Below are 17317 nucleotides of genomic sequence, written 5' to 3'. Positions count from 1 at the left end.
GAGATAGCATGCAGTTATGTGTCACTGCAGGCCCCTCAAGCTGAGATAGCATGCAGTTATGTGTCACTGCAGGCCCCTCAAGCTGAGATAGCATGCAGTTATGTGTCACTGCAGGCCCCTGCAAGCTGAGATAAGCATGCAGTTATGTGTCTCCACCAACCCCTTCAAGCTGAGATAAGCATGCAGTTTTGTGTCACTGGCAGACCCCTCAAGCTGAGATAGCCATGCAGTTATGTGTCACTGCAGGCCCCTCAAGCTGAGATAGCATGCAGTTATGTGTCACTGCAGGCCCCTCAGCTGAAGATAGCATGCAGTTATGTGTCTGTGCCCCCTCATCTAGCTGAGATAGCATGCAGTTATGTGTCTGCAGCAGACCTCTCAAGCTGAGATAGCATGCAGTTATGTGTCACTGCAGACCCCTCAAGCTGAGATAGCATGCAGTTATGTGTCACTGCAGGCCCCTCAAGCTGAGATAGCATGCAGTTATGTGTCACTGCAGGCCCCTCAAGCTGAGATAGCATGCAGTTATGTGTCACTGCAGGCCCCTCAAGCTGAGATAGCATGCAGTTATGTGTCACTGCAGGCCCCTCAAGCTGAGATAGCATGCAGTTATGTGTCACTGCAGGCCCCTCAAGCTGAGATAGCATGCAGTTATGTGTCACTGCAGACCCCTCAAGCTGAGATAGCATGCAGTTATGTGTCACTGCAGGCCCCTCAAGCTGAGATAGCATGCAGTTATGTGTCACTGCAGGCCCCTCAAGCTGAGATAGCATGCAGTTATGTGTCACTGCAGGCCCCTCAAGCTGAGATAGCATGCAGTTATGTGTCACTGCAGGCCCCTCAAGCTGAGATAGCATGCAGTTATGTGTCACTGCAGACCCCTCAAGCTGAGATAGCATGCAGTTATGTGTCACTGCAGGCCCCTCAAGCTGAGATAGCATGCAGTTATGTGTCACTGCAGGCCCCTCAAGCTGAGATAGCATGCAGTTATGTGTCACTGCAGACCCCTCAAGCTGAGATAGCATGCAGTTATGTGTCACTGCAGGCCCCTCAAGCTGAGATAGCATGCAGTTATGTGTCACTGCAGACCCCTCAAGCTGAGATAGCATGCAGTTATGTGTCACTGCAGGCCCCTCAAGCTGAGATAGCATGCAGTTATGTGTCACTGCAGGCCCCTCAAGCTGAGATAGCATGCAGTTATGTGTCACTGCAGGCCCCTCAAGCTGAGATAGCATGCAGTTATGTGTCACTGCAGGCCCCTCAAGCTGAGATAGCATGCAGTTATGTGTCACTGCAGGCCCCTCAAGCTGAGATAGCATGCAGTTATGTGTCACTGCAGGCCCCTCAAGCTGAGATAGCATGCAGTTATGTGTCACTGCAGACCCCTCAAGCTGAGATAGCATGCAGTTATGTGTCACTGCAGGCCCCTCAAGCTGAGATAGCATGCAGTTATGTGTCACTGCAGGCCCCTCAAGCTGAGATAGCATGCAGTTATGTGTCACTGCAGACCCCTCAAGCTGAGATAGCATGCAGTTATGTGTCACTGCAGGCCCCTCAAGCTGAGATAGCATGCAGTTATGTGTCACTGCAGGCCCCTCAAGCTGAGATAGCATGCAGTTATGTGTCACTGCAGGCCCCTCAAGCTGAGATAGCATGCAGTTATGTGTCACTGCAGACCCCTCAAGCTGAGATAGCATGCAGTTATGTGTCACTGCAGGCCCCTCAAGCTGAGATAGCATGCAGTTATGTGTCACTGCAGGCCCCTCAAGCTGAGATAGCATGCAGTTATGTGTCACTGCAGGCCCCTCAAGCTGAGATAGCATGCAGTTATGTGTCACTGCAGGCCCCTCAAGCTGAGATAGCATGCAGTTATGTGTCACTGCAGACCCCTCAAGCTGAGATAGCATGCAGTTATGTGTCACTGCAGGCCCCTCAAGCTGAGATAACATGCAGTTATGTGTCACTGCAGTCCCCTCAAGCTGAGATAGCATGCATTATGTGTCACTGCAGGCCCCTCAAGCTGAGATAGCATGCAGTTATGTGTCACTGCAGGCCCCTCAAGCTGAGATAGCATGCAGTTATGTGTCACTGCAGACCCCTCAAGCTGAGATAGCATGCAGTTATGTGTCACTGCAGGCCCCTCAAGCTGAGATAGCATGCAGTTATGTGTCACTGCAGGCCCCTCAAGCTGAGATAGCATGCAGTTATGTGTCACTGCAGGCCCCTCAAGCTGAGATAGCATGCAGTTATGTGTCACTGCAGGCCCCTCAAGCTGAGATAGCATGCAGTTATGTGTCACTGCAGGCCCCTCAAGCTGAGATAGCATGCAGTTATGTGTCACTGCAGACCCCTCAAGCTGAGATAGCATGCAGTTATGTGTCACTGCAGACCCCTCAAGCTGAGATAGCATGCAGTTATGTGTCACTGCAGGCCCCTCAAGCTGAGATAGCATGCAGTTATGTGTCACTGCAGACCCCTCAAGCTGAGATAGCATGCAGTTATGTGTCACTGCAGGCCCCTCAAGCTGAGATAGCATGCAGTTGTGTCACTGCAGACCCCTCAAGCTGAGATAGCATGCAGTTATGTGTCACTGCAGGCCCCTCAAGCTGAGATAGCATGCAGTTATGTGTCACTGCAGGCTGGCAATTGAACTCAAGTCTTCTGCACATTAGCAGTAAGAGTTGGTTTTTTGTTTTGTTTTGTTTTTTTCAATTAGAAAAGGTTTTTCTTTCTGTTCCTTTTATGCATCATATTGTCTAGTAAACACTCTTGCATATGTATCTGAAATGGCATAGTAACACACATACCTTGTTTAAAAGAACCACTGCAGGAACTGAGCAGCTGTCCAGATTTCTCAGCTCGCAGCCTCTTACTTCTCAATTGATTTTACTTTCTGAAAATCTGAGCTATCATGTCCAAAAATGACAGGGGGTATACTAGTCATGGTGCTCTAGAGCAGTGGTTCTCAACCTTCCTAATGCTGTGACCCTTTAATACAGTTCCTCATGTTGTGAGACCACCCCAACCACAAAATTATTTCATTGCTACTTCATAACTAATTTTAATACTGTTCTGAATCATAATGTAAATATCTGATATGCAGAATAGCTGATATGTGACCCCTGTGAAAAGGTTGTTTGACCCCCCCCCAGGGGGTCAGGACCCACAGGTTGAGAACTCCTGTTCTCAAGGCACAGCACTGATAGGATGCCAACAGTGACTGTCTCCTGACCGGAAGACTCTGGCAGTTTTCACAGTCAACAAGGCTGGGTTTTCACTTGGTCTTCAGTGTATGCTGGGACCCCAGAGAGGCGGTGGTGCTAACACCAGCAAAGGAATGCTTAGCTGCAGGGTAGATGAGCTTGCCAGAGGGCTGGTGGGGCAAGCAGGCAAGTAACAGAAGCTCCTTTTCCATGGCTTTTTGTGTGTGTTGCTAACAGAAGCTGTGGCCCAGATTTAGGGTGGATCTTCTGACCTCAAAGAATCCCATCAGAAATTCTTCACGGGTGTGCCTAGCTGCCTGGGTTTTAGTTGATTCCACATGTATTTTAATACTACAGTTTTAGAGGTGGAGTGTATTTCCTTTAAGAAATTAAAAACAACAACCAAAAAAAAAAAAACCCTAAGAAGAAAATGCTACTTAATGTAGTTAATATGACAAAACAACAACAACAACAAAAGAAAACAAAAATGCTGTAAGGAATTCTCCCATCGCAAGGGTCCCGATCTCAGCTTAGCCATGCCTGTCGCCTGCTAGGTTGTCATTCAGTGCTGCATTTACTTTCTCTTCATTCTTTTCCACATTGCCGAAGGAAGTGCTTCACTTCAGCCTTTAAAACTTCATTAACAGGAATAAATCCAAGATCCACTGACTCCTTAAAAGCACTAGCAGGTAACCTGGCAGTTGCATTCTCATGAATATGGTAGCTGTGAAGAAATTTAATAGGACGCAGACATAGTCAACAAAGAGAAGAAACCTTTTGAGTTTTGACATATTTGATGGGTGGCTTCTGTCCAGGATGAGGAGACCTAAACCTCCTGTTGTCCTTCTGTAATATATTGTCTCTCTTCTCTGTAGCCTCTGGTTTGCCAGACCCTTTAATACAGTTGACCCTTTAATACAGCACTTGGAGATTCAGTAAGAGCATCATAGATCAGTTCTCTGGAAGACACCCCAGGACATATGCCAAAATGACCAGTGGCATGTGCACCCAAGGTGGCTTTTAGCCTGAAGGCTGGGGCATTCAAGCACTAGGAACTGGCTTGGAACAAAGTCTTTTTTGTTTTGTTTTCGTTTTTGTTTTGTTTTTCAAGACAGGGTTTCTCTGTGTAGCCCTGGCTGTCCTGGAACTTACTCTGTAGACCAGGCTGGCCTCGAACTCAGAAATCCACCAGCCTCTGCCTCCCGAGTGCTGGGATTAAAGGTGTGTGCCACCAAGCCCGGCTTGGTACAGAGTCTTATGTCAGTGACTCTACCAATTGACAGGGTCAGTGCTCTGGCCTCCAGCTTAGCAGTTAAGACCTCTTAAATGCTGAGCCATCCCTCCGGCCTCTTGGATAACTTTTGAGAGTTAGTGATTTCTATGTGAATCACTGGTGTGTTTGTGTGCAGTAATTCAGTTTCCTCCTAGTCTTACTAAAAGCCATGTCAACAGTAACTGCTCAGATTGTATAGGTGGAATATAATGAAGAGCTTTCGTAAACTAATAGTTGTTGAACACCAGACAGTGCTATTTAAAACAACTTTTTGGATATCCCACCCCCAGAATTTAATTGCTTACTTTTGAGAAAGGCTCTCACTGTATTATCTAGGCAAGCCTGGAACTGGTGACCTTCCTCCCAAATGCTGAATGGCTGTGCTGGCTGGAAAGAGGAGGCTAATTGATTAAGTGGTCTCTGACTGATCATCACTACTGTTTTCTTGTGGACTTATCAGAGAACCAAATCTAAGGAGCCATTCCTAATGGGCGGGTATAGCTCTAGGAAGAAGAGACCTTCAGGTGGGTAGCAACATAATGTGTTGGGAGTCAGACAGGTAAAGAGGCAGGAGTGGCTGAATATTAAAAGAACAAGGATGTACTATAGAATAGCCAAGTGTGCTGTTCTTTGTGAGACACATAAACATTTGGATTATATTTTTCCCCCTTTTTTCAGGTAGAGTCTCACTATGTAGCCCAGGCTGGCCTGAACTTGCTATGTAGAGCATGCTGGCCTCAAACTTATAGGTATCTGCTTGCCTCTGACCCCAAGGGCTGGGATTAAAGGCGCATCACCACACCCGGATTACACTTTTGGGTGGGTGGGAGGGAGGTCAGAGGACAACAATGTGGATTTTCTTCTACTTTTGTATGAGTTCCTGGTGTTGAACTTTGGCTTTACTTACTGAGCCATCTCACTGGGTTACTTTTTTTTTTTTTTCTGATTTTAGTTTTTTAACTTATTCGCTTTACATCCCATTCACTGCCCCTCTCCCACTCATCCCCTTCCACAATCCCTCCCCACCCCCATTCTTTCCTCTGAGTGGGTGGGGGCCCCTGGGTCCCCCCAGCCCCCCACCCCCCGTCACTTCACGTCTCAGGGAGGCTAGGTGCTTTCTCTCCCACTGAGGCCAGACAAGGCAGCCCAGCTAGAAAAACATATCTCACTTACAGGCAACAGCTTTTGGAATAGCTCCCGCTCCAGTTGTTCAGGACCCACATGAAGGTTAAGCTGCACATCTGCTACATGCTTATCTATGGGGTGGCCTAGGTCCAGCCTGTGTATGTTCTTTGGTTGGTAGTTCAGATGCTGAGAGCCTCAAGGGTCCAGGTTACTTGACTCTGTTTTACTTCCTGTGGAGTTCCTAGCCCCTTCGGGCCCCACAATCCTTCCTTCTGTTCTTCCATAAGAGTCCCCAGGTTCCATCCACTGTTTGGCTGTGGGTGTCTGTATCTATCTGAGCCAGCTGCTGGGTAGAGCCAGCACAATACTTGCAGTCAGGACAATGTGCTCCTGTCTGCAAGTATAACAGAGTTTTATTAATAGTGTTAGGGATTGGTGCTTGTCCATGGGTTGGCCATGAAAAAGAATGGAAATCTGCAACTGACAGGGGTGAGGAGGTGGGGGCCATCTCTAGGACAAGACAGAGATCTGAGATAAGGGAGGCACCCAAGAATCAATGGGAAATGACTATCTGTGACTCATTACATTGGGGATATGGAACCAGAAGACACCTCCTGTAACTGGACAGGAACCCCAGTGGAGCAATAGGGATACCAACCCATCCAGAAAACTTCCAACCCTAAATCTATCTGAAGAATAAAAAATTACTGGCCTCTTGTGAGAACATGAACTTTCACCTCGGAGCCCACCCCCTCCCATCTGGAAAACATACTTGAGAAAAAAACATTTTCTGGAACAACCACAGAATGTTTCAACAGGCCAGATGTATTGCCAATCATAGGATATGACTCTTTGGTTGAGTAAACTTGTGGTTGTTAAACTTCCCCTATTCCCTCCCCATTCCCCCTCCCAGTTTGTGGTTTTTTCCTTTAAAAGCTTGTGAAAAATTTGAGTCGTCGTCGAGACTCCTCTACCCTGTGCTAAGGTGTATGAGTTTCGACCCCAGAGCTCTGTGTGCTTTCATGTTGCTGCTTTATTTCGACCCCAGAGCTCTGGTCTGTGTGCTTTCATGTCGCTGCTTTATTAAATCTTACCTTCTACATTTTATGTATGGTCTCAGTGTCTTCTTGGGTACGCGGCTGTCCCGGGACTTGAGTGTCTGAGTGAGGGTCTTCCCTCGAGGGTCTTTCATTTGGTACATGGGCCGGGAATTCGAGAATCTTTCATATCCTGTCTACAAGTAATGCAGGCATGGGGGAGGGAGCAGAGATTAAGAGAATGGCCAAACAATAGCTGGCCCAACTTGAGACCTTGGGTAACTTGTAGTACCCTGGGGCAGGCCTAGAACATTGAAAGCTCAGAGTTTGAGTGTGTGCACTGTGGGCAAGTAGGAATCCCTGTCTTGAAATTGGTGCTGTTGTGAGCATCACTGAGTATGCACATCTCTTTATATCTTTCTAATGTGTGTGAAGCCACTAGTGTGTAGGATTTGCATGTTTAAATTTTTAATAGATAGTAACAATTGCCCTTCCAAATCTGTATCTTTTCCCTTCATTCACTAGTGTATGAAGTACCCACTTCCTAACAACAGTTAAACCACATTTCAGCTTTTGTGATCTGAGTGGACAGGCACATCACTGTTTTATATTCTATTTTTACTGCATATTGGTTTTATTCCTTAAAAGGTATATTGCCCCCTCCCCAAATTAAGTCCCAAATGGTCAGTCTCATTTTAACTGTACCTTCAGGAAACTTTGAACCTTGCTTCAGCTATTTTAAGGAGTTTTTGTTTGTTTGTTTGTAATACGGTAATAAATGTATTATGGCCCACCAAAGGAGTCCTATAGATCCCCAGACATCACAGGCTATTGCAAATACTTTTGGTTACTCTCTACAACCTGATGCTAAGACTTACTGCTAAGGATAGCAATACTTAAGGCACCGAACAGAGAGAAATGAGGCCGGCGCTTTCACTCCCACTGGCTAGGACTTACAGTGCTGGACGGTGATGTGCAGGCTACCAGAGGAGAAAACTACTTTCCAGTTTCACCCAACTGTGAACCCTGCTTGCTACAGTGACCTGCCTGCAAGATATTCTGGTACCAAAATGGCATACATATTATGAGACACTAGTGGGCTGACCAACTCAGCTACCACCCAGGCCCAGATCCAGGGCTTTGAGTGGGCCCACCTCATCATGTACTCCATGTATGTGCATGATCTGCTGGAGCATGTGAAGAGACTGGTCCTACAGTTCCAAAGCCTCAGGATCTCCATGACACAGGTAAACAACAGGATATCTGAGAGGAGCCTCTTTAAGAATCCAGTACTGATAGAGTAGCAGAAGCCAGAGACCTTGAATCAGATCAATGACTCATTGCAATAAATATTTGCAAGTAAAGATGTGTGGACAAAAAGATACACTGTGGCACACTACAGCTTCCATTATGAGATTTTTTTTTTTTTCGTGGAGTTGGGAGTGAGGAGGTTGCCAGGGTGGGGGTAGAGACAAAGGGACTGGGAGATGAATGGGATTGGGGTATATGATGTGAAATTCATAAAGAATCAATAAAATGTTTAAGAAAAACAGCTTGTGATGTCTGTTATATGCATAGATCAGTTTATTGCTCAACCCTCATCAGGGATGATAGATAATTAGCACAGAAAGAGACCCACAATTGGACATCCTATAGAGCATAAGAGGCTTTGGAGTGCCCAGCCCTAAGTGGGATGTCTGTCACAATCCTCTGCTCAAGGATCAGAGATTTTATGCAGAAGAGGGGGCTATCCTTATTAACTCCTTATTCTAAATAAACTAAGAATTTCAGTTACATATAAAAATAATAATGTGGGTTGCCCTTTGTTATGAAAGGGTAATCTGACAGTGATGATGATCAAGGTTTAGACATGGCTTACCTAAGAATTGTTTACTGCAAGATATAGGACCAAAATGCATTTTACTGAGCCCCTATCTCTCTATTTATAAACTGGAGGCACTAATACAATTCTCTCTGGATTAGCCCAAGGGTTAAATATCAAGTATGCTGAATAGAGGATCCCAATAAATGTGAATTTCTACTTTTTAGCAAGGTTTTCTGTACAATTCAACTTTTGCATATTATAAGCAGGCTCTTTGAGAGCTATCAGCTTTAAGTAAAAAGGGACGAGAAAATTGGTACGAACAGTTGCAGAGGTGTCAGCATAGGTGTGGAGGAAGACCGGATGACTGGCGCCTTGGTAAAACTGTGGCGTTTCATGCCTCTGGTTTTCCCCTTTGAGTGGCTGTCAATGTTCAAGCTAGGAAAGACCTTCTAAATTACTCTCTTAAGATGACTTGGAGGCTCTTAACTATTTTCCATTCTAATAAACCCATATTTCTTTTGTGATGGTTTGCTAATTATATATAGTATTGTTTAAAAAGTATCTTTTTGTGGTCTGCAGGTGTAGCTCTGTAGTAGAGCATGTGTTTAGTGTGCAGAAGGGGTTTGATCTCCAGTTCAAAAATTAAGCTAAAAATCAGAAACCTTATACATCTCCTCATGGATGTTCGGATAGAAATTTAAGTTAAATCAAGTATATCCTTAGGGTCTTTAATCCCGAGACTGGATTTTGAGGGTAATGGTCAAAACCTAAAGGCTTCTGGAGAAATGATGAGCAATATTTTGTGATAGTATGGGCTTGGTGACAATCTGTGAATTGGGTAATCATCCCCTTTAGCTTTCTAGTTTCGGTGGGAAAACTGTTTAGATTGCTTTGGAAGGACTTTTCCACATCTAGAAATGCCTTATATATGTGGACATGGTGTTGCTGGAAGTGGATTCTGTCTTAAAATGCTGAGTTGTTTCTCAAAACGAGGCTGTTTTAAAACGAGTATTTGTTCTGGAAAAACAGTGACAGCAAAACTAGACTTTGGAGGGAGGCGATCACCAAGCACTGTTGAATTCCCACAGTTCCGGGCCTCCCTTCAAATGTCCAGGAGCTCTAATGGAAGACTGGAAGCTTAAAGCAATATCAACAGGTAGTAGGTAAGAGTCCTTTCTCTTGATCTTTAGAATGAAGAACCACAGTGGACCTTCCTCAGGGCATACAACTTAGTTCTCATTGCTAGTGCTCTTTGTTTTATTCAATTCATAGTCCCATACAATTGACACTTTTACTAAGGTATACAGTTCACACACTAAGCCCACAGTTAGGTAATTAACTAGAACATTATACTTAACTTCCAAAGAAGCTCTATGCCCCTTAACAAGTGCTTCTCTGTTTCCTACACTAATCTCTGAAGAGTGGTGTATTCAAACTCCTTTACGTTTTTTCTTCAAGTTCCATTTGAAGTAATATGTATCGGTACTTTATTCTGTACTGCTGAGTAATAGTCCATAGTATAATGTCTTAGGGTTTCCATTTATTGTGAAGAGACACGAGGCAAGTCTTATAAAGGAAAATGTTTAATTGGAGCTGGCTTACAGTTTCAGAGGTTCAGTTCATTATCATCATGGTGGGAAACATGGCAGCATGCAGGCAGACATGGTGCTGGAGGAGCTGAGAGTTGTACATCTTGATCCAAAGGCAGCAGTAGGAGACTCTTCAACGGGCAGCCAGGAGGATGGTCTCTTTCCCCACTGGGCAGAGCTTGAGCATAGGACCTCAAAGCCTACCTGCACAATGGGACATTTCCTCTAACAAGGCCACACCTATTCTAACAAGGATATACTTCCTAATAGTGCCATTCCCTGTGAGTCAAGCTTTCAAACACATGAGACAATGGGGACCAAACCTATTCAAATCACTGCATGCATCCATGCAGTGCAGTGTATCTACTTTGTGTATCTACCCATCAGCTGACAGATACTTGAATTCTTACCTATGGCCTTTAGGTCTTTCTGTTGAATCATCGTGGGGGAACTGAATGTAGGACTTCACACACGCTCAGCATGCTTTCTGCCACTGAGCTGTGCCCTAGCTGGTATAGTTTGCTGTGTCAAACCATTGACCCAAAGTGATGCAAGAAGGGAAGGGCTTTATTTCAACTTACCTTTCAGGTGATAGTCCTGAGTGAAGCCAGAACAGGAGCTCAAGGCAGGAACTTGGAGTAGGGACCATGGAAGAATGATGCTTGCTAACTTATGCTTAGCTTCCTTCCTTGCACAGTTCAGGCTCATCTGGCCCACAGTCAGTGTGGCAGGGACACATCAGTCACCAATCAAGACAATGTCACAGATGTGACCACAGGCCAATCTGGTCAAAGCAATTCTTCAATTAACAAAGGCTTGCAAGGGAGCTGCTCTCCAAAAGATGCTAACTTCTTTAAACTACTTTAATCCCAAAGGTGATGAGCTATTTTTGGTAGTCAGTTTCTGATTTCTCAATTAATTAATTAATTCAATCCTCTTCTCAGGGGATTTTAGGTAGTATCACATAGACAACAACAATGACCAAACAAACAAACAAACAAACAAACAAACCTAACCAGTATACCAGTCTTCTTTTTACTTTGAGATAAGAGCTCACTAAATTTCTCAGACTGGTCTTAAACTTATTCTTAATAGCCCACGTAGGTCTCTAACTTGGAATCCTCCTCGCCTAGCTTCTGTAGTGTAGCTGAGGTTATAGGCTTAATTAATGAGAACTGGGTCAATTTTAAGTAAGAATTGTGTATGTGTGCCCATGTAGAGGTCAGAGGCCAGCCTATTGTTCTTCAGGTGCTATCCCCCACGCACACTCCAACCTCAACCGGGCCTCTCCCACTCAGGGACCCTTCCTGTCTCTACCTTCCTAGCCCTGGGATTACAAGTGTGCCACTATGCACACACTGTGCCACTTTTTTTGTGGGTTCTGGGGACCCAACTCCTGGAGAGCTTGAGCATGCAAAGCAAAGCAATTTACCAACTGAGCTATTCAACACCCTGCCCTTATTAAAGGTTTAGATTGATAGACACACTAACATCTCAACATGCTAGGGGACATTTATTACTGTTAGTGAGCCAACCTTGCCACAGGCTCAGATTATTTGGAATCCACATATCATATTCTTTTTCTGTTGAAGAATCGCATCCAGGATAGACCATTGCACTCAATAGTCCCCTTAGGCTGCTGTAGATTATGACAGTGCCTTAGCTGTCCTATGGTTTGTGCCTTTGGCAGGCACATAGGTGCTCTTCAGTTAGGCTTTGGATTGCCATTGACATTACATCAAGCAACTACACATCATTGTGCTGCAGCGGAGTTGGGGTTGGCCTTCATCTCCTGGCTGAGGTTTGATCAGATTTCTCCACAGGAAAGGCTACCCTGTCCCTTTTTCTATTGGACTTTTTGGGAGAAAATCTCATGTTAAGTAGTTGGGAATTAGACTCCATCTTGAGTAACTACGTGAGTTATTTGAAATTCTACAAGAGATTTCCTTTATTGATTTAACCAGTTATTCTTAGCAACGTGAACACACAAATACATTTTAGACATTGAGTTATAACCAGCTAAGTTGACTGTTCGGTTTGCCCCAGCGTTGGCCACAGGGAGATCTTTAGTTGGCTCCTGAGTCACCTTTGAGATTAGCCCCAGAATGTGGGGGGTTTGTTTTGTTTTTGAGCACATTCTTACACCCTTTCATTTGTAAATAACCCAAATCCCCCTAGCAGTTGACTTTAGGAAAACCAACAATACTCTCTCTCACACAGATAATCAGAAAAGGGGAACCGAGTCTCTCCAGCAGGGGGTGAGGGCAGCATCTGGGGCCAGCAGATTGAATGAGACACCTGCCGGCCCTCCTGCAGTTTAAAATCACACAAATAGTCATTGGTCAATTTTGGATTTAAACACAAATCTGTGAGGCTCAGATCTGTTGTTTGTCCTACCTCAAGCTGCACACAATAGAGAGCCTTGGAGGGTAAAACCCTCCACAGAGCAATGCAGCTTAACTCAAAGGCTGGCAAGGGAGCTGCTCTCCAAAAGATGCTAACTTCTTTAAACTACTTTAATCCCAAAGGCGATGAGCTATTTTTGGTAGTCAGTTTCTGATTTCTCAATAAAGGTCACAATCACAAACATAAACGTTGAAGGTGGCACAACTTTCATCCTTTCCTAGTGCATCTTTTTAGATTTCACCTTCCCAATTCCCCCAATATGTACTTTGTATTTTGCTATGCAATCCCTATTTATGTAACAGACATACTCTACCATATTGTTACTTTAGCTGCTGGGCTAACTCACATGAAACCAATCTAAAAGCTTAGGTACTCCAAAGCCTTCAAGCAAGTCCTGGGGTCCCTGTCCTGCTCTGCAGTGTGGATGCCTTACCATGGACCTCTGGACTATCTAGTGTCAGGGACACTGCAACCCCGCCCTTCCTCGATTTATTGTTATTACCACAGTAAAGCACTTGTGTTTCTGGATGGATGTTCGGGTTGGGGGGAGGGGTAGGGGACAAAGCCAAGCAGGTAGATGCACTCATATAGTGAGGGCATTCCTTTCTTTATAAAATTACTTTGGGGGAAACAGTATTTGTGTAGTGAAATCAATGTAGTTGGTAAAGACAACGAAGGAAAAGAAGATGAAGATACCAGTTGCCTCTGTGGTGCTAGTGTGTTGCTTTCTGAAGCCTCTTCTAGGCATCCCTGTCTGAACGTGAAAAAATAATTTGCACCTTTGCTCCGCTGGCTAAATAGTAAAAGAAGCTGGAGGAAAAGAGACTAAGAAAATACTTTTTTTTTTTTTCCTTTTAAAGTCCACACTGAACTTCCACAGTTTATGCTAGGATGCTTTAGTTTTTAGGGAAATCGAGTCACGGGATTATTTGGTGAAGTTTACGAGGAGGGAAGGAGCCATTTCTCTGGAATGGGGGCATATAGCTTTAAGTCAGTGTGCCATTCTGTTTGAGATACATCTCATTACTCGCCAAAGTCAGTACTGGGAAGGTCTAAATGTCGACGTGGTCCCACATCGTCGTTGTGTATCATGTTTTCCCTCTTGATTTTTATTTGTGCAGCTTTAGAGAAACATCAACAGAGCCCGCACAATGTCAGAGCACTTTGGCTGATTAAACCATCCTCCGTAGTGGATGGTTGTGAAGAGGAGGGACCAAGGACCCCCCATCATTGGACCGCGTCAGGAGGACGTGGCTCCAGCCCGAGGAACGGCAAAGAAGGATATATAGCTGCGCACTTCTCAGAGAAACTTAAAACACCAAGTGCTCCTTGCCAAAGGGTGTTAGAAAGAAAAAGCAGAAAAGAACAAGGAAGCCTAACCTAGGAGCGCTCCAGTTTCCCAGCAGACTCATCCTTGCTAACTCACCCATCCCAAACCAGGTGAGCTGCCCCCACGTCCGTCCCCTCCTCTCCCTCTTCCCTCCTATCCTCCATGAACTCAGCAAGAGCTGGGCACCTTCGTTCCACTCCACCGCCCAGTCCTCTAAGTTCCGACCAGGATGAGGTGGAGATCGACGTGCTGGCAGAGGAGGAAGATGGAGATCAGACGGAAGAAGAGGATGACGAGGAGGAGAGCCATAAGTGCCTGGAGCGATCCCTGCAGAGGCCCGGAGCCCGCACTCTTGCAGGGAGGAGCGCGGGGGACTGCGGCGATCTGAGTAACTCCTCCGGGTTCCTCCGCAAGTTCCGAGCACCACGGACCCCGGCGACCACCACAGCCGACGGCCCGCAGCCCGCCAAACCCCCGTACTCCTACATCGCGCTCATCACCATGGCCATCCTGCAGAGCCCGCACAAGCGCCTGACGCTCAGCGGTATCTGCGCCTTCATCAGCGGCCGCTTCCCCTATTACCGCCGTAAGTTCCCCGCCTGGCAGAACAGCATCCGCCACAACCTGTCGCTCAACGACTGCTTCGTCAAGATCCCTCGCGAGCCGGGCCACCCGGGCAAGGGCAACTATTGGAGCCTGGACCCCGCCTCCCAGGACATGTTCGACAACGGCAGCTTCCTCCGGCGCAGGAAGCGCTTCAAGCGCCACCACCCGCCCTCGGGAGGCCACCCGCACTGCCCTTTCCCTCCACCCGCTGTGCCCGCCACCCTGCACGTCTCCCAGCCCAGCCTCCTGCTCCGCTACTCTGCCCCACCACAGCCTAACCTCGCAGCTCATCCCGCTGCCCCGCCTCGGAGTCACCCGTGCGCCCCGCTGCATCCGCATCCCATGCGCTACCTGCTGCTCGCGGCCCCGGCCTATGGCGACAACCCTAGAAAAGCGGAAGGCGCGGACCCCGCCACCCCCTTAGCCATTCCCGCGCTGCAGCCCGTACTGGGTTCCCAGCCTTGGGAGAGAGACCAGAGCTCTGGAACTCGGTCCGGACGCGGGTGCGCTTCGTTCACCATCGAGAGCATCATGCAGGGGGTTACAGGAGGAGGAACTGGGTCTGCGCAGAGTCCGTCCTTTGCTCCGTGGAGCTACTGCCACCTGCTGCAACATCCACCGTGCCTGCTGCACCCCCAGGCCGCTTCCCCTTTGTTTCACATGTCCGCAGGTTCCCGGACAATATTGCCTCAGCAGCCGCAACCGCCGCTGCCGCTGCAGCAAGAACAGCATCACTGTGCCATTAGCTGCGCTCCCGGTAAAGGCGTGCGGTTAGGCCAGCACCTGTCCGCCGTTGCGGCGCTGCTGAGGCAACAGCCTGCAGCTGACGACGGTAGGCTGACAACCCTGGCCGCTCTTTCGGGCCGAGAGGGGACCTTGCCCGAATTTTAAGCAGCACCCAGGCCCAGCCTCCAGGCTGGGTCGCCTTGGCACACCTGGAGCCAAGTGGCAAAATGGAACCACTTTCTAGGTTTGCACCACCCGCCTGCTAGGCTTGTGCGTAGAAAGCCAGCAGCGGAGTGCGCACTAAGTCCTTCCAAATTGTTACAAATGTGTTCTGCTCGCTTGACAACACAAAAGTGGGAAAATCCTGGATCTACAAGTCTTGCTTGGTCTTGTCCGCTTCGGTTGTGGCTTCCACGGTTTTCCCGACTTACATACTTCCCGAGGACCTATGACTATGAAAGTGAGTGAGGTGTTTTGCTGTTAATAAAAACAAAACAGTCTGCAATACAAAACATCACCATCCACATTGCTTAGGAACTGCCAGTGTTCCCAGTGGCGACTGCGACTGCGAATGCGTACATGCTCCGAAACCCGTAGGTAATACAAATAGGGTAATTTCATAACATTTATCTCTTGTATATACGACGTGTCCTACTCCAACGGGGAGTGTTAAAACTAAGCCTAGTTATAGAGATTGAATAAAATACGAAACTACAATGCTACATCGCTTGTTTCCTATGTCTCGTTATTTGCTTTCATAAATGAAATTTTAAAAAAATTTCTATTCTTATCTCACAATTCGTTTTTATGATTTATATCCATTAGAGAAATCGGGGACGACACGTTTTAAATATGGGCTTTAAAAGTTCCAACTATTTGAGGGCCAAAGTTTATCTTATAAACTAGTTTTAATTCTAACGAATTAAATTTAGGTTTTTCAAAGGAGAGTTTCGCTGTGCAGCCTTTGGTGGCCTGGAACTAGCGATCTTCCTATTTCAGTTTCCAGAATTCTTAGCGTGCCCAATAACGCTGAGCTTGTGCGCTATTTTTCTCAAGTTGTTTTTCTGAGGTAAACTGGAGGATGACTGGAGATCAATTTGAACTAGTGTATCTATTCTTGGAAAATAAACGACTGTTGCGTTTACTTAAAAAAATGCTAGTATTTTCAAGGCCTTTTCTTTATAAATAATTTCTGAGAGATCCTTGTAAGAGTGATTCAGCTCCAGGATACAAGGAAAACAAGGGAACGCCCATCACCTACGACTCCCAGAAGGCGGGATTTTAGATGTTGGGTCATTATAATCCACGGCTTTGAGGAAAGCCGAGCGCCGAGTAGAAGAAACCCACTGTGTTCCCCACCCTTAGCAAAGAAGTCTACATTTCCTTGTTTACACCCCATAGCCCAGAACTCCTACTGCTCGCCTTGCCTGCTACCTCAACCCCTTCCAATCTGAGAGCTTTGTGGGAACTTCTGGAAAGTTCCTAAACTCAGACATTAGTAGCTTTGAGCTTTCGGACAGGCAGCTTTCCTCCGTTTGGCCCCTGGGCTCTTGGTCCCCAAAGTACCACTCCTTTGGTGGCCAGCAGCAATCTGAGAGTTTAGAGGCAAATCAGAGAGAGAGGGAGAGAGGGAGAGAGAGGGGGAGAGAGAGAGAGAGGGAGAGAGAGGGAGAGAGAGAGAGAGAGATCCCCTTTCCCGTGTATCCGCATCTCCCCTTTGCGCTTTGTGCAAAGATGTTTCCAGCCTGGCCACCTCCAGGTATTCAGTTAACTTTGCATCCGATCCCCCACCCCCTCGCGCGCTGCCTCCCCCCTGAAGCCGATCCCTGGGCAGGACCGAGGTGGGCTCCAGCGCTCGGAACTCCCTTTCCTCCCACGCCCAAACCTGTCCCAGCAGGAGGACGACCCCGTCAGAGCCTGGCCAAGGTCCGTTCCTCAGTTGAAATGCTTTAGTATCAAAACCATAGCAAGACCAGACTTTCCAAGATCTCATGGCGAGGTGAGATGAAAGTCGTCCCAAGTGTCCATTAGGCTAGGGAGCCCCGAAGACTAGGACAGCTTGGACCCCCTCCCGGTGTGACCTGCACCAAGCCCGGGAACCGTGCTGTGGTCGCGGCTCCTGAGAACCCGCAGGAACTCGCGCACCAGCAACCGCCGCCACCGGGCGTCCCTACGGTGCCACATCCCAGGAGCACTC

General features: G+C 46.9%; 1 protein-coding gene across 1 annotated transcript; it reads left to right on the top strand.

Moving 5' to 3' along the window:
- The first annotated feature begins 13768 nt into the window (after positions 1-13768).
- Foxd4 (forkhead box D4) lies at positions 13769-15842 on the top strand. Its single transcript, NM_008022.3, has one exon. It carries the CDS (start codon positions 13951-13953, stop codon positions 15283-15285), a length of 1335 nt encoding a protein of 444 aa, NP_032048.1. The 5' UTR covers positions 13769-13950; the 3' UTR covers positions 15286-15842.
- The last annotated feature ends 1475 nt before the right edge of the window (positions 15843-17317 follow it).

The sequence above is a fragment of the Mus musculus genome, chromosome 19 (genome assembly GCF_000001635.26).
Source record: "Mus musculus strain C57BL/6J chromosome 19, GRCm38.p6 C57BL/6J".
NCBI lineage: Eukaryota > Metazoa > Chordata > Mammalia > Rodentia > Muridae > Mus > Mus musculus.
Note: the sequence above shows the minus strand (reverse complement) of the source record. Positions and strands in the feature narration are given on the sequence as shown.